Source organism: Pezoporus occidentalis, unplaced genomic scaffold, assembly GCF_034315485.1.
Source record: "Pezoporus occidentalis ecotype Australia unplaced genomic scaffold, CSIRO_AGI_Poc_V1 ctg13, whole genome shotgun sequence".
Taxonomy (NCBI): domain Eukaryota; kingdom Metazoa; phylum Chordata; class Aves; order Psittaciformes; family Psittacidae; genus Pezoporus; species Pezoporus occidentalis.
The window spans coordinates 303723-327018 of NW_026913103.1; the positions used below are offsets into that span (position 1 = coordinate 303723).

Sequence of the window (23296 nt, forward strand, 5' to 3'; positions counted from 1 at the left end):
TAATTTTTATGGGATCTGCTAGAAACTGGAAAGTAGGTTTTCACAGATTCTGAGTATTTCCTCATTTTCATTTAAACTTGTGTAGAACTGAGCAGTATAAGTATTCTTAGAGAAGCCTAGGTATAGTAATTAATCTTTGTGCTTTTTGAAGTAAAGCAGTTACAGCGAATGAGGAAAGAGTGAAAAAAGGAGACACAATAATAAAGATAATTCTATTACAGGCTACATGAAAGATCTGTCTTTAGTAAAGTTGCTATCATAAATATTAGAATTAAGATTTAGTTAAGATCAATATACATAGTTTTTCAATTCCTTTGGAATAAAATATAATTGCATACTAATAAAAACAATATCTTGCCTCTCTATAGGTAAACATGAAAAAACAGGAACATGTAATTCATCCTATTGGTGGAGAGGTTTCTGCTATAGAGGAGATGAGGTGATTACAACTGGATAATCTCCACTGGCAAAAGACAGAATCCAGACAACCTGTTTAGACCGAATTATTACTTTTTAGATTGCTAAAGACACCTCATACTAAATTACCTCATGCATTGATGATCATTACCTCTCTCAGTATTTAATTTAAAAAAAAATGAATGATACAGCCATCTCAAATGGCAATTGGCTTCACAATGTACATATTTATCTGCAGTGGTATTTGGAAAATAATGTTTTAATATTATTTTTGTCAAAATTTGAAGTTTTAATGATAATTTCTCACTTATTTTACCTCCAAAATTCCTTGTCCCTTCATTTTAGGATGGTGTTTTATATATGCCAGTGAAGGTGAGTTATTCTTCTGAAAGGAAGGGATTATAAAAGTAAACCCAAGACAAATGTGGTATTCATACTTTTCTAATGACACAGATTTTCTAATTAAGATCTAAAGCAAATAGTTTTCATTACGTCCTGAAAAACAAAAATTTGCTGGGGTTGGAGATAACCAGTTCTGAAATTGGAACTCCTCACATACTAAATCTGATTGAGTGAAAGATATTAGTCACATTTGCGTCATACAGCCATACAGTGGACCAGTTTTCTAGAAAGCTATTTCTCCTCTTATGAAAGCAGCGTAACCTTTTAACACAAAGACACACATGTCCCAGTAAGTGAGAGCAAAGTGAAACACTAAATACTGTCCCGGAGGGGTTGTTTCCTTGTTGACAAAGTACCCTTCACATCTCACTAAGAAAGATGGTTCATTAAAGAAATCCCAGGATACTTGAATGTGCAAAATATTCTTGATGCCAGAAACAAGAGAAACTTCATCTAGCTTTATCCTCTTTCACTGTCTTTTAAATTCATCCTGAAGGGAATCAGTCAGTCATCGTATATGAACTATGAAGAAATCCAGAACAACCACACACACATCCATTTGCAGAGAAAGAGAGACTTCCAGAAGGAGCATCCTACCCAGCCTGGATAAACAACATCATCCTTGCGACCTCCTCTGGTCCCTGGAAGAGGCATGAATGTCACTCTTGGGAGTTCCAGAAAGGTGGTGGGAATTTTTGAGTTTTATAGAAATTCCTTGGAAAATTTGTCCCTTATTATTTAGATATAAGAATTCTGGACTGAGAATAGGATGATATTATAAACCTGGAGTAAGCACTAATGTCAGTGCACTGGGACGGCAGCCTGAATTTGCTGGGTGCCACAAAAATTAATCATAGGATACCTTGGGTTGGAAGGGACCTTCAAAAGTCATCTAGTCCACTCCTCAGTCCTCTCCCCAGCAATGAGTAGGGGCATCTTCAAGTAGATCAGGTTGCTTAGAGCCCCATTAATATTTCATAGGATGGGGTATCTACCACCTCTCTGGGCAACCTGTGCCAGTGTTTTACTACCCTCATCGTAGCAAATTTCTTCCTTATATCTAGACTTAACCCATCCTCTTTTAATTTAAAACCAATACCTCATCTTATCTCTACAGGCCCTATTAAAATTTTTGTCCCCCACCTTTTTTATAAGACCCCTTTAAGTATTGAAAGACCACAATAAGGTTTCCCTGGAGCCTTCTCCAGGCTGAAGAACCCCAGCTTTCTCAGCCTGTCCTCACAGGAAAGGTGTTCCATCCTTCTGATCATTTTCCTGGACCTGCTCTGGACCTGCTCTGGACCTGCTCCAACAAGTCTATGTTTTTGCTGTGCTGAGGGCTCCAGAGTTGGATGCAGTACTCTAACTGATGGAGTTCTAATGTTATTTAACGTTCTTATTAATGACTTAGAAAGCAGATGATGCTTCAATCACATAGTTTGTACTAAATTGGTGGCCAATACAGAGGAGTAAGATAAAATAAAAACATGTGTAAAGAGATTAAATACTTGAAAGGAACATGTTTTAATAGCGAGATATGTCTCAGGAAATAGAAATTGAAACAAGTACATTTCAGAAAAAGTATACCTAAGCTATTCAGAAAAGTCCCAGAATGAAGACCAAAACATAGAAGCTGTTGAATATGTTTCCAGTGTAATACAGGTTAAAAAGAAAGCAGATAAGTCATAGGAAAAATACACATCAATAACAGTCATCAATAACACAGATGAAACTGTGTCACATTGTACTATCTGAAAGGAAGTATTTGAACAGAATGTTGGTTTGCTTTTTTGTTTTAGAAGGAACAAATAATGAACAAAGATTAAGAAATAGCTTAAGAAAGCCTTGAGTTTTTAATTCATATGTTCTCATAATTCTAGCTTCAATGGAGATACAGCTGACTATGTCAGCTAATGATGTGGTACACTGTGTTTGAGAAACAGTAAATAATACCTGGTTAAGCATGATTATCCATTCTTTAAAGAGGAAATTTGATGTTCAGGTTGGTGTAAGAATACTGTAGTGGACTGGTTTAGTTGAACATGGTAAAACAGGTAACTTTTTCTTAATCATGTTTTCTACATACTTTCAGTCATGATAATTTCTTCAGAAACACTGAATTCCAACTTGAATACCTCCACGTTACAGAAAGGCTTCAGGAGCTAAACGACGTAAGACTAAGGTCTTCTAAAGAAACAAAATAGACCTACAAAGATCAGCTGTGTAATGAACACAGTCACTAAATCTACATGATAGTGTTTTTCAACTCTCCAATACATTTTCTGTTTTTAAATGTGTTATTTCTAAATCTATACTACACACTTTATCATGGTTTAAACCCATTAGTGTGATAGGTGATTTTACAGCGCTGCCAACAATTTTTCTCTCTAGGAAAGGTCTGAAATGCTGTTCCCAGCTGAGCTAATCAGCACAGGCTCAGCTGAGGAGCAGAAAAAAATGTCTCTATGGCTATTATAGTTCATCAACTTTTTAAACCGCTTCAAACAACTTGTTCTCAAGGCTTTTTGACTGAATTTACATAAAACGTGTACTTCCCTCCTGTTTGTTATTGATGATTTGATGATTTTTTGGTGGCAATATACAGCTAATTTGAATGTACACTATCTCTCCAGCTGCCTCTCTGAATGACTGAAGAAAGCTTAAAATTCCTAGTTTCCCTTGTCACTTACAGCTGATTTACATGTTGGGTAATGAGAATGAATAATGCACTGGTGCTCTCTATGAGAGAGAGATGAATGGAGATCCATGGAGAAAAGACCTTTCCTTTTAGGTCTCACACTGAACGAGTAAACAAAAAAAAAAACCAAACCAAACCAAACCAAACCAAACAAACAAAAGAAAACCCACCAAAAAAGCAACAACAAAAAAAAATACAGACACTAATATCTGCAAAGAGACACCAGAAGAGATAGACAAGCTAAAGCCAATCAGCAGAGGTCTGCAGACTCCCTGAGGGTAAATCTAGGAGTTCTGTGTCTTCATAAAATAAACCCTGGTAGGTATTGGAAAGTAGGAAAAGAAAGTGCTAGTTTCTTTTGTATACACCCAATTTTGAGGTCAGCCTTTCACGTGAACACACTGATGAGGAAACACTCCTACTACATCTCTGAAATTTTGCTACATTTAAAATAGTCAGTGATGCAGAGCACCACTCTGGTTTGAGTGCTGGTCTGACAGTCCCAGAAAGTAAAAGGTCAAGGAGTTTGTACTTTGCTCAAAAATAAAAAGAAGGTTTTCAGAGATGAGTGAAAGTTTTTGAAATACATGAGCAGCTGTAGACAGCTGGAGTATTTTACATGTCAAGTTTAAGTGCAAATTTTTAAGCATGTCTTCCAGATGAGAACTTTACTAATTATTTACTCAGCAATCCATACACATTGATATTACATATGCTTAACAACCTACAGCATCTTTAAGTTAAATACATAACTGTTCGTGATGGACTAAAATTCTGTCAAAATTCTTTCTTATTCATATGGGCAAAATACATTCACTGTACAGCGATTCAAACTGGAAACTGAAATACTAAAAAATATGAACATATTCATAGATATTCTGTGCATTGGGAACATTCTGTTCCATTTAAAAAGGAGCCAGAACTTCAATACTGATATTATGTTTCTCTTTGAAATATCAAGTAGAACATTTTTACAGTCTTTTGGCTTTTCATGCAATTGCTGGATGCCAAAGAATAAAAAGTATTTCCAGCATGAAAATTTCAGTAGTCTTAATATTCTTGTGGAAATCAAGATCTGAAAATAATTGCTGACTTAACCTGTTTTAGGTCACAGTCTGCATGGAGTTCCCACAAGTATGGTACAATATCAGATATTAACCCTCACTTAGTGTTCTAAGTTTATCTGCTTCGAGCTAAATATTATGCCACTATGTTTTCATGTGTTCTTTTTATTTTTTGATTGCTTATTTTTCCATCCTTTTATCTTTCCATCCTTTTATCTATTTATCTCAGTTACTAAAGTGGAATGCGCCAGATGGACTGGCACCATTGTGTTTTCACATAATTCAGCTTGCTATCTTAGGTGACAAATCTTTGTAAGGACCTGTGCCCTAGCTAAAATCGTTTGCATTTCACCCTAATTAACGCTATTCAGCCACGCCTTCTAAAAGGCATTTTAAACAGCAGGAAACATTTCTAGACATCTGTTGAAGACTATTAGAGATTTAAGTATTTTGGTTGTTGGTTTTGCTTTCTGTCACTTATCACTGAAAGTTCTTTAACAGGAAATTGAATCCTCTGCAAAGCAGTGAAGTGTTCCCTTTTTCTTCATTTAATGAAGGTAAGTATTCCGAGTGAATTCCTCCAGTAATACTTAGAAAGTTACTTCTTTTATTCTATTATTTTAGTCCATAGTCATTGATGTTTGGAATCCATGTGCACTAACAATTTCTCTTTCAAAGGTGACAATGGTAATAACATAAAAAGTGCAATGAACAAAGCTTCAAATGACAGCATCTGTTACTCAGACATACTGCTTTGTAATTCCAGTGACATTCCTGTCACTGGACCTCCCATGGTGCTACAAAAATTCCTTTACCAGCTCACCTTCAGTACAGGGGATAGAGCAGTAGAAGAAATGTTATTGTTCTTTTTATCTATCTGAGTTGAGACTTACAAGACTTCCACTGTACTTCAACATAAAATAAAGAACTTCCCCAAATATTCTGCAAACGGCTGAAGGCCTGCTTGTCAATAGGAAGCAGTGAATTAATTCCTTATTTTGCTTTGCTTGTACATGTAGCTTTTGCTTTGTCAATTAAAACTACTTTTAAAAAGGAGTTCAATTTTCAAAGGTTTTTCTTACTTTTACCCTCCTAATTCTCTTCTCCATCCCACTGGTGGATAGTGAGCAACTGGCTGTGTGGTGCTTAGCTGCCCACTAGCTTTAAATCACGTTTTCTCTGTATTCTGCAAAATAAAGTGATTTAAAAATCTGGATTTGACTAGATAGAAATGGTTTCAATTATGCCATGCTGTTGTTTTGTTCATAGTATAAATGTTGCCTTACCTAGATTGTAAAAGATACAGGAACTTTTATGCCACATATTTTCTTCTCTGGGCCACTAGCTGTTATGGCACCAGAACTACTTTCTGCAGAAGACTGTTATGAACCACCATAGTGCAAGCTTCATCCAAATCTCTTTATAGTTATTTCCAATATACCTGTAGAAATTAGCAGCCCTGTCTCAACTCAATAAAACAATGAGATAAAGAGGGGCGGGGAAAAATGTGAATAAATCAATGAATTATCATGATGAATATTCTAAAAGGAAAGTTTGAAGATGAGGAAAAATTATCTAACTGAAGCAGTACTTTAAATAATGGTTGGTGAGTTTGTTTTGGGTGTAGCTCATTTTAGCAGCAGTAAGATTATTTTAATTAAAAGACTTTTCTACCAACTAAATTAAGTGTCTAACATGCCCAATCAATTCCTGAGAATATGATTGCTCTACACACAAGGAAAGATAGTAGTTAATTAGAGGAAGCTTCTCCAAGGACAATTGGTCTCCTACGCACAATCTGAGAAATTGCTGACATGGGTTGCTTCATTTCAGTGTCATAAACCATGTTACTGACATGTCCTGTTGTAGATACAAAGGTTTTTATCCACTTTCAGAGAAGAAAAAAAAGGAAATAAGGAACTAACAGTAGAAGGAAGTCTAAAATACAAAAGCTGTAACATTTGTTCAAGGAAAATAACTATATTTTATAACCTTTTTATTGTCTCTTTTGACCATCTAAGCTGAATACTTGGATATTTTTCTGTGTCAACTATCCAAAACATATTTTACATACAAATAGAAATAAGTAATGCAGTTTAAAATTCCATTTTTATTGTGTGCATGTGCTAAGCTTCTACAAGGTTTCGCTAAAGAGTATGAAACAAAAAAAAAGATTTTTTTTTATTGCTTTTTAAATCAAAGTTCTGCTTTTCACAGCTGACAATGTTACATCATGTCATATTTCTTTTCTCTAAGGTAAATCTACTCCAAATATTATTTAAATGTTAATGTAAAGGCTGCAACTGTAGTGTGTATAATTTACAAACACAATTAAGAACAATCAGATGTGAAACTACAATAGCCTTTCTGGTTGCAGACGTTATTTCATTCAGAGTCAAGTAAACATGACATATTTGCAACTGCAGTGTCCTTCCCTCTCTCCCTTCCCAAACACATAAATGAAACAATAAACAGGTATAAGTTAAAATATTGCTATGGAACAAGAGTGAAGATGAAAATTATTATTTAAGAATAGAAAGAAGTAAAAAAAATACATCTATTACAATATGAAGAACCTCTTACAGTGATATCGCACACAGGAAAAAAATCTTTATATTAAGATTTCCCTGAACACTGAAGTCAATTCCACTAGAACTCAGTAATAACTCAGCATTTAGTAAGGTTAAATTTTCTAAATTGCATCTATTTATTGTCATTTACTATAGTCTATCAGACTTTTGTTTGATGATTACGTTGTACAGTAGAAACCTTACTATTATCTTAAAAGCCTTGAAGCACTGTAGTCGAACATTATTTTTATTATCAAATCCATACTTTTAGCTGTTGCAGCAATAAAAAGTAACACAAGATTAGTTTGAAGAAAGATCATAGAGGTGATAAGGTGAGAGTGAAAGAAGAAGCTGATAGTTACAACCCTCTGGGATATGATTCTATAATGTTTATCTCAATAGCAGTAAAGTCAATTTTCTCTTTTTAATACTAGCATTAATCTAATTTTCATTCTTTATGCAATTAAGTTTCTGTCTTTCAAACTGTTATTTTTGTAAATGCTGGTAAATCTTTTTTGCCACTTATCTTTAAATGTATATACACATGACTAATACCTGTTTCCTTAATTTCTCCTAAAGCTGGAGTGAATCGTATTCAATGATCCTCGTTCAGTACCCTTCTTATGCAAAGATTAGTGAAGGATTTTAGAATCCAACCTAAATGAGGTTCTAGTTAAAGGGTAAGAATGGAAGAAAACCTAGGAATTGTATTCCTTGTAAAATAAAACCCAATATGGTTAATCTAAACTATTTTTCTAGGCTTCTTTTGTAAGCAATTGAAAGAGTAACACTCCTGAAGAAAGTGTTTCTACCACTAGCAAATATCCATAAGTGGTCCTAATTACCCTCTGAAAATGCTTATTGACTGATGATACACAGAGCCTTGAAGACTTGTTTACTAGGTCTCACATTACATTATAGACTTCTAAAGTCATGTGAAAGTGAATCATTTAACTCCACCCAGACTAAGTTGCATAAATCATTGGTGGCCAACCAAAGAATTGAAACAGAAAGTGGGATTCATCTCTCAGAAAAGATAAGTAGATTTATGTGGACTAAAAAAAGTTGATACAAACTAACCACCTTCCTAGACTCCATTGCTTTATCTCCAGGAACTATAATCAGATGGCAAGACATCTAGCTCGCATGTAGAGCTCCTATACGTAGAAATACACTTAAGTCTCTTAAACTGAATCTAAAGCTTAATCTATGTCTATTCTTATTATAACCTTAACTGGAAGTTTCAAATTTAAATCTGCATGCTTTATTTAAATTTTGCAGACATCACAGCAGAGGCCAGAAAATGCAGAGAGTTGTGATTACTCCTCCAAACACTTCTTTATTTCTTATTTTTGAAAATTCAGCATTCCTATATTAAATATTTAAAAGGAAATGAAATTACAAACTTCTACATGCATATTCCTTACCTGTGAAATTATGAAGACACAGACACTGAAACAGAGGTTGCTCTCCCAGTTGGCTCATATCAATGCAAGTTGCTCCATCAGAACAACTATTCGGGTAAATCAAACATGCATTTTCAGCAAATTGGCAAAATTCTCCTGTCCATCCAGGTGCACAAAGGCACTAGATATAACAAACGCACAAACAACAACAGAACAACCACTGAGAGAACACAAAATTAAAATTTAATGTCAAAGTTTACTGAAATCTGTCTTGTATTTTACTACTGAACAAAAGTACAGCAGAATGCAGTGTTACACCCAGCTGAGACTATTCTACATGCCTGTATCTGCAGATGATAAAAGAGTTGAAAGACTCAGAATTCATGTACCATGTCTGTTAAAAAAGTGTGGGAAAAGAGGATACCTGAGCAGGAGAAAATGGCAAGATAATTACTGGCTCTTAAGGGAAGGAGCTGCCCCTAGGAACAGAAGAATTTAGCATGCAAAAGAGATTTAAAAGGCCTTGAAGTGAGGGAGAAACCAGGCAGTGATACTAACACAGCCTGCAAGAAAAACACAGTGGCCAACTGGTAATGAGAAAAAATAATATGGGGGTTCCATTATATGTTCTGACTCTATCTGTTAACTAAAATAAATAAAACTAATTTCTGCAGAGGAAAGCGGAAGGTTTAAAGCTATCTAGTGAAGTTTTTCAGTACAAGGCTCAATATAATATTTTCCTTTAAGAAAAAAATATTTCTGGAGTAATTGAGAAACCTTTGGTCGTCTTCACATATTACAAATTTTTTGTTTTGGACCAATGACAATACAATCATGACTCATTGAGACAAAGAGTTTCATTTACAAAAAAAAAAAAGAACTAAAACATAGGGACAAATATGTTGCATCATTATTCCATTATTATGACAGAATTATTATTAAGCATTACTAGGACAGAAACATGTTGGCAGCATCATCTTTTTACTTCAATAACCTTCAAGGACTAAGAAATAACATGAAAAAAAAAACAAAAAACACACTAGATATAACTATAAACAAAAAAATAAAAGATACAGAAAATATTTTCTTGGAATACAAGCTTAATAGAGTAACTTCTCAAAAGAGTCCCATGAAACCTATAAATTACAAGTGCTCTGATAACTATATAATTAATAGCTTGACTTGAATCCAATTATAAGGTCAATAAAACAGTATAGCCAACAGTAGCATAAAATTATTTTACAACTTTTTGAGGGTGCTGCCAGCCACAATGTATAAGCATTTCACATGTGTACAATGGGACCAGCAAAGGGATGCACAGGGGTGAAGTTGCACATCATGTAAGTAAAAAATGTTGCTAAAGTAGGAGATTAGCTTAAGGCACGGAAAACAGGCAAGACATACTGCTGAATACAGGACAGTCAAGACACAGAAAAGCCCTAAGGCAAGCAATATCAGAAGAGGAAACCCACCTTTTTTAAGGGAGGGAGGGGGTAAAAAGCATGAAATGTCAAACATGAAGAGGAAAGGTGGAGCAAAAGGAAAACAAGCTCACTTCAGTAATGACTTCTCTCATGAAATTGCTCATAAAACAGATTACCTTGACTTTGGAAGTAAGAACAACCAACAATGAGAGCCATCAGCAATAACTATATGGCACCAGCTCCATGGTATCGTATAATCACAAAGTATTTAGAATGTAAGTATTGCAGAATAACTATTTAAGTGTAGTGTGAATGGCTGACCTGTAAAAAGTAAATTCAATAAAGTTTTGTTTAAAAAACTTGCCCAGCAATTCAGTCTTCTTAACATTCACATTACAGTGATCACTGATTCCCTGATATACATCTTTTGAAAAAATGAACAGCGTTCAGGTAGCCAAGTGAAGAAGACTTTAAGAGACCTAAACTGATGGGAATCCCCCATCTTGAAACTCTGAGCTCAACTAGTGGGCTGTCATCTCTTGAGTGACCAACACATAAAAGGAACATCATATGCAACAGCATTAGTGTGACTTACCTTCTCAGGGCCTGGAAAAACTTAATGTTCTTCAGTGGCTTTATATTCCTTAGTTCTTATTTTCTGAATTCCTAATCCCTGTACCTCTGTGTTTGACAACACCCACACATGATTCTGTGATTTCCCAATTCCATTCAATCTCCAGAAACACCTGCCACTTCCAATAAACCAACCTTGTCCCTGATGTTATGTTTGGTTAACTCTGACACAACTATAAAAATGTAAAAACAACATGGCATGTTTTAGGTAGCTGTATCTATAGCAACACCTACCTTTGTCGTGCAGTACACAAAGCTTCCCTGAACAAACCTATAAAAATATTATTTATCCTATATGTCAATGTATTTTACCTTCACAGATTCCCAAAATAATATAGGTTGAGAGAGATCTTTGAATGTCATATAGTCCTGTTCCTTGCTCAGAGCAGTTCAGCTTTAAAATTCAAGCTGGTTACTGAGGACCTTGTCTTGTTGAGGTCTGAGTATCTATAAGGATAGCAATTCCACAGCCTTTCTGGACCACCTGCTGCCGTTGCCTCTCATTCAGTTGCTGTGCAATTCTGAGAAAAGTTTGGCTCTGTCTTGGCTGTGATCACTCAATAGGGAGCTGAAGAATTATATCCCCATTCAGCTTTCTGTTTCCTAGGGTAGCCAAACCCAGATCCTTCAGCTTCTCTTCCTGTATTATGTGCAGCAACCTTTTCACAATATTGGCGTCTCTCAGCTGGACTTGTTCCAATTTTTTTCAGTCTTTTTTTTTTTTTTTTTCTTTTACACCAAAGCCCAAAACCTCATGCAGAGCTCTAGGGGTGGCCTCCAAGTGTTGAGCAGATGACCTGCTGGCTACACTTTTACTAATACAAGCCATTATAAAATGAAGCTAACCTTTATCACCTTCAGATTACACTGATTCATAACAAGAATCATGTCCAGCAGGTCAAAGGAGATTTTGCACCTCTTCTCTGATGAGATCCCACCTGGAGTACTGCATCCAGATCTGAAGCTCTCAGCAGAGGAAAGACATGGACTTCTTGGAGCAGGTCCAGAGCAGGGCCACAAAAATAATCAGAGGGATTAAGGACCTCCCCTCTGAGAGAAGGCTGAGAGCTGGGGCTCTTCAGCCTGGAGAAGACTCCAAGGAGACCATACTGTGGCCATTCAATATTTAAAGGGGTCTTATAAGAAAGATGGGGATATTTTAAAAGGTAAGATGATAAGACAAGGTAATGTTTTTGAACTAGAAGAGGGTACATTCAGACTAGGCATAAGGAAGAAATTTTTCACAATGGTGGTGGTGAAACACTGGCACAGGCTGCCCAGAGATATGGTAGATGGCTCATTCCTGGAAGTGTTCAAGGTCAGGTTGGATGGAGCTCTGAGCCAGCTGATCTATTTGAAAACCTGCCTGCCCATTTCATGGAGTTGGACTGTATGACCCTTAAAGGTTCCTTCCAACCCAAGCCATCCCATGATTCTGTGATCTCTAATATGATATGCTCGTTCATGTGAATCCCTGACTTCAGGTAAAAATCTTTAGGGGTCTGGGTAGAAAAATGGTGTATCTTGAATAAATTAATTCATTTTATAGAGATTATATTCTTTCCTTTTTCAGGTTTACATAAGTGGGGAAAACAGAAATTACTTTTTTTATAGTAACTAGTATTCCTCTGGCTTCCAATGAAGTAGAATTCCATCCGTGCACATCTCCTATAGAGACAAGGAAGGTGAACTTGACTTTTGTGTAGTTTGAGCATGTGCTGCATCTCATCACTTTAAAAAATACTTAAATTTTATTAATATTTAATTGTAACCTCTAAAGGAAAATTAAGAATGTGCATATTTTATTTGGTAGTAGATGAATATAAAGCAGATACTGAAAGATGAAAATTATTCCACAAGAAGCTGTAGCATGTCCTAGAAAATTACTGAGCAGTGTTGGAAACAGCTGCTTAAGGCATCACAAATTTAAGCAGCACATGGAGAATGTGTGTCTGATCTTACTGGCACTAATAAACAGATTAAAGAATTTAGTTGTAAGTTATGCACTTCAGAAATACACAGTGCTGAGCTGGCTGACCAAACTTTCATGGAATCTTCCTACAGCAATCCTCCTTATCTCAAGGGGCCAGCTCCTTATTAGGTAGAGAAGTCAGAAAAGACTGCCCAAATTGAGAAGTGGTTTAAACTTGAGAAGTGGTTTAAACTTGAGCACTGATTCTGTTAAAAAGTAATTAAAACTCAGCTAGTGTGATGTGCTGGTTTTGGCTAGGATAGAGTTAATTTTCTTCATAGTAGCTAGTGTGGGGCTATGTTTCGGGTTTGTGCTGGAAACAGCATTAATAGCAGAAATGTTTTAGTTATTGCTGAACAGCCTTACACAGAGTCAAGGCCTTTTCTGCTTCTCACCCCACCCAACCAGCGACTAGGGAGTCGTATGTGTTTCCACAACATGGAAGTGCATTACAGACACTTATTTTTGCATATGATGCATTTTTAATGAACACAACATTTCACCCAGGTACAGGCTTTCATCCCCTTTATAGATTTCATGTCTTTCCATATGAAATAGAAGCATCTGGGCTGTAGGTTATATGGTCTTTGATATAGTAACTATTTCATAGTACAAAATTAGTAAGAAATACTGCTAGTATTCTTATGTGAACACTGTTTTCTCGAGATTATTTTTCCTTTCTCCTTGAAATTCTTGATGTGTTTTCTTGTCTTTCCATTCCTATGGTCTAAAACTCCTTTGTCTGTCTCACCATCTCGAAACAATCTAGTAATTTTTCCTTTACATACAATGCATAGGAACAGCACTGCATTTTATCAATAATAAACAGTATTTCAGACCTATCATGTAGCAAATCTTTCGCTGTAATATTTATCAACTTTGTGTATTTTAGTTTTCATTATTTTTTTCTGGCTTATGCTTTTTTTCACTGACAATGAGTTAACATGACTGTCATCTCAGAAGTTTTGTTTAAAAATGAAAAAAAAACATTCTAATTGGTTATTTTTGGTGTATTTTACTGTCTGCTTATATTTGATTATAATCTACTCAAGTAGATCAATTAAGATATGTGTATAAAGGTATTACATGATGAGAGCTTTAACTAAACATTTTTTGTTTGAATTAACTCTTGGAAAGCAGAATATTTAGTTTATTACTTGAAGATTTCTACTGCTTATTGACTTCTGCACTGCTCAGAGGTACTTAACAGCATGTATAAAAAGTACCTAGGGTGCTTTGATGCTGTTTATCACAACAGAATAAGAAAAATAGGGAAAGGCTGTTTTGATTAAGTTCAAACTTAATACTGAAGAAGCACAGAACTGTATAGGATATTTCAAAATTAATGTGATATCTTCTGTGGAATTACTGTTACCTTGTGGAAGAAAATGGACTAATTAACCTGTGCAAAACTAGACCATAATAGAAGTATCTGACTTTGAACTACTGCTGTTTGAATAGTCAGCTAGAAGGACAAATACAGGGGACACATCAGTGGAATTAATGATGGTGGCAGTCGCTTCACAGAGATGAGATTATATTGCTCAGACAGTCTACGGGGAGAAACTAATAGAAGAGACTAGATATTTTTTCTAAAGAAAATGACAATAATCTAGTTTATATATTGTTTGTAAGTATAAAAGTTGCATCTGAGAGCAGTAGATTTTGCAGTGCCAATTTTCACTGCTTCCAGCATTGCTAGTAGAGCTGTTATAAATATTCATAACAATTTTATTACCCCAAACAACAGCTTTAATATATAGTATGCCAAATATATTAAATGTTTATTTCCTTACGGCTTTTTTATACTCAGAAAACAAATATTGATTGATAGAGTGCAAAGGGTTTTAAAAGAGCCCTGGTGGCTTTTTTTTTGTAAAGAACTGCATTATGCATTTGTTAAACAAGGTAATGTTTTCTCTCAGCTACCCTTCTTTTTAATTCTGGGTATGTTACCTAGAACTTACTTCTCCTCTCATGCAATACATACAAATGGCTGCTCTCAGAGTAAGTCTGAGGCCTAGTCAGGACTATGAGATCTAAGCTGATGTAGCTCATTTCTGGAGTTTATTGCTAATACTGCATAGAGATGCTTTATTTGGGGTTATAAATTCTTCCAGACTTCTGTGGATAAAGTATTACCAAACAACATTAGTACTGAGAGCAGCTTCTCATGGAAGAACTTACAAAGTGGTAAAGGGGAGCAGTAGCAGCAGAGTTTCCACAAAGGCTGTTCAGGCTGGTGTAGGGCGTACAACAGGCCTGCAGGGCTTGGCAATGCTTGCCACTCTTCTGAAAATCAGCAGATTGATTCCCAGCCTGACAGCTGGCTGACTGGTCTGGTTCTGCACCCACAAGGGCAAACCTCATCTGGTTAGGGATGAAACTTGGAGCTTTGTCTGCCTCCCAGTCATTTCTGCACAAGTTCTTTTGAATGCATACCTCATTCCAGATTTCTAACATGGGGGAAAAAAAAAACCAAACAGGAGAAAGAGAGTTTCCCTCCTCTTTCCCTCATCCACCCATAAGGATTATATTGGCTTTGGTGAAGACAGTTCTTTGTGTTAGTATTCAAGCCTCTTCTTGTAGAGAACATGATCATCTTCAGGCAGTACATATTTGCTGGCTTTTGGTGTTGTTTTTTGTGGTTTTTTTTTCACTTAAACTACAAAGGTGTGATCCATGGGGTTACTGATTATTCATTTGTGCTCTCTATTTTATTTTATCAACCATATATCTTCTTGGTTCACACCTTGTTGTTGAAATATCTCAGGTTCACCAACAAACTCTAGATGTAACAGTTTTGATATATGGTCATATGGAAAAGGATCAAAAGCATATAACATGAACAGCCACAGAGCCATCTGCAGGGCAAGATTTTAGGTAGCAATCTTTTCTATTACATAATGTTTTCTATACTGTTACAGTGATCATACTATTTGATATACAGTATTAAATGCATGTCCATATTAAAAGAAAGCAGAAACAGTGATTAGCGAACAACTCTCTGAAAGGTATGCATGTTAGTACATGTTTTCATTAATCGATGTTCTCCAGGCATATACAAACACCTGACGATTACAGAATACATATACTGAAAATTACTCATAGAAGTTAAAACCATTATTCCTTTTTTGCCTACCTTCACTCCCCTTTTACAGCACAATCCCACTGCACTGTGTGAACACCAGCCAGGAATCAGCAGCAATTCCTGCTACTCTTTCGGAAGGCGCCAGGACATCCATTGACAATGATTCCAACATAAAATTTCACATTCAAGTGTGAGTACAGCTTTTCAGAGAAAATTTTTAACACTTGCTTTGAATGGCCAACAGTAGGTGTAATTGTAAAACCCAGAATGGTATAACACAGATCACTGTCTCTTTCTTTAATGCTGCTCTAGTGTTTACTTGCTTGCCAACACAGCGCTGCTATTCAGGCAACATATATAATTTCCTTAGTCCTTGTCTCAAGTGTAGTGCAGGCAAATGGAAATGGACCTTACAATGACATTGCCCTCGCTTCATTTTTTAGCTTTATTTTTTTGTCTATATGACTCAGTTCCTTTGTTAGCTGTAAGCACATAATCTTGCATGAATCAGTGGTTTGTCGGGATGATGGGAGTTTGACAAAATAGACTTCAGTACACTATGCAGACCATGTAAGTTCAAAGACAGTTGCTTGTAACATAGTAAGGGGCTGTTAGGAAAAAAAAACACAAACAACTATGAATGAGCACTTTTACACCCTGCATTTTCACTCTGCATGCCCTCCCATAAGAAGTGTATGGCAGAGCAGAAACAGGAAAGTGTGTGTAGCTATTCCAGATTTCCTGCTTGCAACTCAGCAGGGCTGCACGTTCTTCTCCCTCAAATGCCCTTTTCTGCAGGTATTCCTAACTAGACTGTGAATTCTGTAAATTTTATGTGATTCAGTCATTTCCCCTAGAAAGTAAAGACAGCTGGTCTGCCACAAATTTGACAGTCTGACATCCCCTACTTTCCCTAGTTTCAGAAACTTCACTTCTTTACAGGCTTCCAAAATTTAGTAATTGACAATCCTGTTATCCTCATAATTTACATAATTCATGTAATACATTCTTTCAGTATCTTTGGTTTTGTTGTTTACTTGATTTATTTTAATAATAGTGATTCAGGAAAAAAGCAGGTGATCTTAAACAGAGATAATTCTTAATCTGGCCTTAATCTAAGCCACTTCCTGTGAATAAACAATTGAGTACCTGATTCCCCCTTGAGACCTAGAGGAATGCTTTACATCCCCAGGTGATTCCTCATTTGTATATCCTCTTTACCTGCTTTTACTGCTCTGTCTCCTTCTGCCAGAGGCTTTGCTGGAGTCATTCAAATTCACTGAGAGAACTCTACCAAAACCACTGCACGCCCCCACAGGTGGTTAGCATAAGGCAGCAGTGTGATTAACACAAAAGAAACAACAGTTCTTTCTTCCCTGACAGCTGTCCTTTGGGAATTGTTGATCTTTTCCCTGTCTTCATGTAGAGACAAGGATAACAGACACCCATAGTCATAAACTGGTTAAGACACTCACATTAAAAGCACTGAGAAAATAGTATGGACTTAAAATTAAGAACACTGTCTTTTCATCTAAAATATCCATTGAAGAAAATTAAAGAGTTGCCATGAAAACAGATATGCCTATTGAAATGTGTTTCTGTAAGGCAGATCTTGTTAAAAAAAATACTTTTATGGAGCAGATTATCACACTGTCAAAATAATTTAGATGAATATTTTTATTGAATAAACTTCTGCTGGAAACTGCAAGTTACACATGGTAGTCACTGTAGAAGTATGGTTTATTTTAAACCTGTTTTAATTTAAAATTTTCATTAAAACAGCAACCCCGTGTTTTTTAATACTGAGTAGTTGGAGGCAAAGTTGCCGAATCAGGATAACATCAATTAAAAATCTTATCTATGTGATGGGTATTGAAGAAAAATGAGCTATATTATATGTTCTTCTATATAGGTTTCAAAAAGTGATTCCGACATTGCAATTGAAAACAGGGGAAATTCAGTAGCAGGGTTCTTGCAATAACTGACAAATCAATAGTAAATAATAGAATTTTACATAGCAGTATTTTTTGAAAGAGGAAGATCTGTAATGTTCAAACACTGTATTTGTTACCTGTCCAAATGATAACATGGTTTCTTAAATTGAGGCAAGGCTGCAATCTTACCTTTCTGTATTTTAGGATCTAGCTAAAAAAGTAAATGTATCTTTGACCATCTATGGAGCCCAGATAAAGTGAGTTGAGTTTTTTATGTTTTCACTATTCATGGAAACACTGGGAAATATAATCCTTTTACCAACCTTTTAATTCAGAAGAATAAGAGCGCTGCATAGGCTACTACAAGCAATTCACATTGTTTTCCAGCCTTCAGCCTGTGGTAATTTTGGGGTTTGAATCCCACAGCAGTAGGTCCTCATGAAATCTAATGTCTGGTGAAGTTTTTCACTAGAACAGGACAGATGTGACCTGGCACGGGTCTGATGGAAAAATGCTTATACATTGTACTGCACTATATTTTATTCTAACTATTTTTAAAAATGCTCCTGGTATAATCAGTAGCACACAGGAGAAGCAAATGAACAGAACTATGCACAACACTGTTAGCATGTCCTTGCTAATGCGGCTTTACCATTTTCTGGTACCCAGAATTAAATATTCCAAATACAACTATTCCTTTGTATTCCTTCTGCAGAAAACTGACAGCCCATTGACTGGCTTGACATGAGCCCAGTGAAAACACTCATAGGGATCACTAATTCCCAATTCATAATTATTTTCGTCTTTGACTATTCACTCTGTTTTTACTTAATTTAATATGGTTTACCAAAAAAGTTTTCTAATTTTAAATCAGAATAACTGCTTCACAAATTTTCAAACCTATAAGTCCAGTAATACAGTGGTAACATTTTTATCAGTTTGAACTTTTTCTAACTCTGAAAATAAAATCAAAAATATATCTTAGGCAGAATTCTAGGTCTTTTACAGTCATCTTGGCAGTTAGCCGTGACATACAAACTGTGGTATCTTCTGTTTCAGCTGGATGGGGTGAGGGATGTGTGGGGTGTGTGCTGCAAAAAGCAGAATATTCAACTGCCTGGAAACAAAACTTTTCTGCGTCAATACAGCTGATTGGCTACGCCCACTGAAGTGTCATCAAGATCTACATTTTTTTTTCCTTGGAGTTGAACTTGCTCCACTAAACAATTAATTTTGCTTAATGAGTAAATTGCAGCAGAAAATGTTTCTCCATCACTACCTGTCAGGTTATTAAATCTCATTAAATCTGCTTTGTCTGATGTCATCTCTTTGCATTAAGCTATGTGAACAGGAATTAACTACACACTGTTTTTTCTAATGATAAATCTTATCTTAATATATATACATCATTATTTTGATTCTCAAGATGATGGTCAACCATGCAAAGAACAAAGGAAATTGTTATTAGTAGAGCTGTACTCTGAAGTATGACATATGAGAATTGAGATATAAAAAAATGAAATGCAAGGAGAAGCTCTGTTTCCTAAGAAGCAACAATTCCGATGTTTATCTGACACAATAGCTTCATCAGTAAATGCTTCCTATAACTTCACATTACTATCAAGCATAAGCCTAATATGAATTAGAGGGATTTCCTAATAGAGGCAGAAACAATTTTAGAAACAGATATTAAATTACAAAATACAATAAATGTAAGCAGAGTAGCTATTAATATTACAATTATAACTAGTATCAGTGATCAAGAATTTGTGCCAATAACTTTTACAGCAATACTGAAAAAGAAACTATACTGTTTCAATTCTAAGTACTTCCTACTTTTTGAAACTAAATTAGAGGTTACTTTTAAAATAAAAATAATTTTTAAATTAGATTTTAAGTTTCAGCACCCTGATTTTTTGAAAATTCCTTTGTTGAAGGTGGGGTGGTTTGGGATTTTTTTTTTTTAGATTGACTGCTTAGGTCCACTTTTCTTTAAAAAAAAAAAAAAAGGAAAAAAATAACAGCCAAGTTTCTCTTAGCTGGAATTCTCAAATTACTTGTCAGTATTTGATTTCCTGATAGTCCTGAAAATATGTACTTACTGTGGGAAAAAATAAATTATGATCAAGAAAGTTACCACAAAGAGAAGCAAAAAAAAAAAAATGGCTGGACAGATTACTTAGTTATTTGTGTCTCTTCACAGAGAATTTAACTTATAATTGATGTACAACTGCTAATTTTCCAAATAAAGATCCCACACCACAAACTGAAAATAAAATGACAATAATTTTCAACTGTGGAAATGGCTTTAACATCATGGAAAGCATTGTGGAGACAATATCAACACCTCTTTAGCTTTTGTGACTACAAGAAAAGTGATGAAATATAGACTTAATAAATAATTACATGCAAGAAATATTCAAAGAAACCGTCAGGACTTTGAATGCGTCAACCAGCTCTAATTTGCTTAAACAGACTATATTCATCTTTCACTGCACTCTTCCTTGGTGACTTCTTTTCCCTCTCTCACAGATACAACTGCATGTGTTCAAGGTCAGCTCTGATGTGGCCCAGCATTGTCACCTCAGACCACCCTACTGTGAAAACAGAACTCACCTCTCAGATGCATTTAAGCTCAGGCACTAGATCCTTTCCAGGGCTATTTTGTCAGGATGCATGTATCCAGTTTTGTACATTGCTAATCCTGATCAGCTGACTTCTCAGATTGACTGCAAATCACTACAGACTTGTTTGGTGGTCACCGGTCTTTTGGCTGAATCTGTGAATCTGCTGTGGGCATTGAGGAACTTTGTGCCCTTTACTGGTGAAGATATTGTCACTGCCAGCCTTGCTGTCACCCTCGGTTCCAGCTCTCCTTCCTTTACACAGGAGAACTACTCTTCCCACTCAATGAAGCCAAGGAGTAACAGTAATCCTAATGCATTCTGTGTGAGCACCCAAACAGGTAAGCGTGTTAGGACTGGATAATTGGCTGTAGGTGACGCTGTTTGTGTAGAGTGGTGGACAAGATGATATCCAGAGTCATTTCCAACCTCAAGCACTCTGTGATTCTGTAATCTTCTCCTGTTATTTGCAGAATGAGCACTTGTTTAGAATAACCTTTATGTTCCCAGTTATTGCTGTTGGAAAAACTATTCTTTCCTCTCTTCTGACAAGCTATGATCAGGAGAATCTTGGTACATGATGGATGTTAGAACAAGCAGAATTATTTTATTTTTCAAATTGTCAGTTTGAATTAATCTTGCTGCATGGCAGTTTCATTATCAAGCTTCTAAGCTTTTAACGAGTTTAAATGTGCTTATGTTTAAATTGCTAATTTGATTATGGTTAAAACAATGGCAACAGATGTTCTCAATTCAGGCAATATATTTTTAAAGACTCATTCTCATTTGTGTGGACTGGCACTGGACTACAATTATAGAGATGGATATATCTCTATAATATATATATTATATATATGTAATTTTTACAATAAAAATACTTTTCAGTTCTCTTACTTGATACAATACAAAACATGCTCTCAGTAAAAAAGTAATAAAAAAAAATCTGTATTACCCAAGTGATTAGTCCTTATGTTATTGATTTAAATAAATAAAACACATAAATGCATGTCCCTCTTGTCTCTTAAGAGTAATGAATGCATTCCAAGTTCTGCTTGTTTGAAGCTTTTATACTTTGGAGCACTGAATTAGTTTAACATATATTAAATTACTTACAGTGAATCCACCAATTATATTAAGACACAATCCTTCATTCAGACAGTTGATGCTGAGCAGCCTGCAGTAGTCAATTACTTCCTCACAGTTCTTTCCAGTGAATCCTGGCATACAGCTGCAAATACATCCGTGTATCAGAGGACTTGTATTTTAAAAGTTAATTGTATTTAATTATTTTCCATAATTCTATTAAATAATGCTCTTGCAGTAACAAAACCAACTTCATATGTTATTTAAAGTAAACAGGACATGTTCTCAGGCAATTAAAAAACAGTTGCATGATTCTGGATATTTTTGCTTCCCCATAAAATATTTTTTTTGCATTGATTAAAACATTTTCATACCAAAACTTCATATAATCTTCCAGAAACATTAAATAATCTAGAATGAGGTAGTAAAAAAAGTAAAAAGTACAGTAAAAAGCTGTAAATGAGGTTTCAGAAATCTATTAGAAAGGACGAGTCAATTAAACCATCAGAGAGAAAAATTGGAAATATGATGATAAATAAGGTCTAAAGTACTTAGCATCAATCATTACTAATGACTAACAAAGATTAGTCAATAATGACATGCTTTGGTATGTAAGGAACAATCTGTGGAGAGAACAACACATGGTTTAGTGTTTGCTTATTTGCAATTCAGTATTTTCATTAAAAGAGAAAACTAGCATTCTATTTTTATGACAGTTTTTTATTTCCACATTATGCTAATGGAGCCATGGGTAACTATTCTATGGTAAAAGGAACTGCAGGCATTTCTTCTGCTTCATGTCAGCACTTGTCATTAGTAGGTGAAAATCTTTTTCTTACCTATCCTTCCAGTGATTAAAAATATCCTCTGTACACAAACAAAAGAGATGAGGTAGATGCAAATGTAAACAAGTCTTACTCAAAAGCAACAATGGAACAAAGTAGAAAAATATTTGAATATGTATATCTTGCTCAAAATGTGCAAAAAGTAAAATACAGACTGCAAAAACTCTCTTTTGTGTTTTAACCGATACATGATGCTTGTCAAATTCACTCAGTATTTACTTGCAGACATGCTTAGCATGTTCCCCTGTCTAAAGGCTCCTTCTTGTAGCATGGAAAAAAAAGATTTAAGTAGAAGAGAAAAATAATGGCCAATTGCCTGAAAATTTGTAATTGTGAAGGAACCCAAAAATAATAGATAGGAAGTTTCTTTATCTCTTTCTGAGGGGAACTTTGTCTAATGACTCAGCACAGAAGCTGGAAATCAGGAAGATGACAAAGAATTGTTTCTGTTTGTTTTTGTTTTTTTTTTCCTATGCTCTTCTTCTACTGGATTCGTGCTGCTTATGTTTCCCCATTTTTAGAAACAATACCACGGCTAGTTTCAGTATGCAGAAGCCTCTCACAGTTATATAGCTCAAGTAAAGGCTATATTACCAATAGCAAATCGTCAACAACATTTAATAAAAACTAGGTTAGCTGCATTTTCTAACTCAGTTAAGGTGCCTAATCAGCGGGTATGGTTATGCCTGTGAGGGATGTAGAGAGGCACCTAGCATGTCCAGAAGCTTAAGTCACTTATTAACCTTTGGTGAAGTGTCAAACCAGATAGATTTCACCAGAAACCCCTGGAAAGTATCCACACAGTCCATATGTAGGTCCATTTGGACAGAGATAGGTGTATATGAGAAAGCCTCCTCTAAATAGTTATATTCTTTCAGGCTAGTATAAACACAACCACAGGAGGACACTCTATGCAAGTAGCAATCCTCACCCTTCTCTTGAAAAAATGGCTATATGTAAATCCTATAGTTATATTGCTACCTTTTCAAATACTTAGAATCAAAACTCTTGCAAAGTCTATTCTTAACTCATTTCTGGTTCACATATTGTAGCTAAAAGAAGCTTTTCATTATACTTGACTGCTTTTATTTAGGAATAAATAGGATATTATTTAGGAATAAGTAATTAGGATA

The 23296-nt window shown here is 35.3% G+C and overlaps 1 protein-coding gene across 1 annotated transcript in view; it reads right to left on the reverse strand.

Moving 5' to 3' along the window:
- Nucleotides 1-23296, reverse strand: part of LOC134158324 (protein eyes shut homolog) — a gene marked incomplete at its 3' end in the record, with an annotated part of 365244 nt that overhangs the window by 283169 nt on the left and 58779 nt on the right. The window contains exons 5-6 of the mRNA XM_062608120.1: nt 21349-21463; nt 8579-8738 (exon numbers count right to left, since the gene is read on the reverse strand). Coding sequence (XP_062464104.1) covers nt 8579-8738; nt 21349-21463 — 275 coding nt within the window. The remainder of the gene's footprint in view (nt 1-8578; nt 8739-21348; nt 21464-23296) is intronic.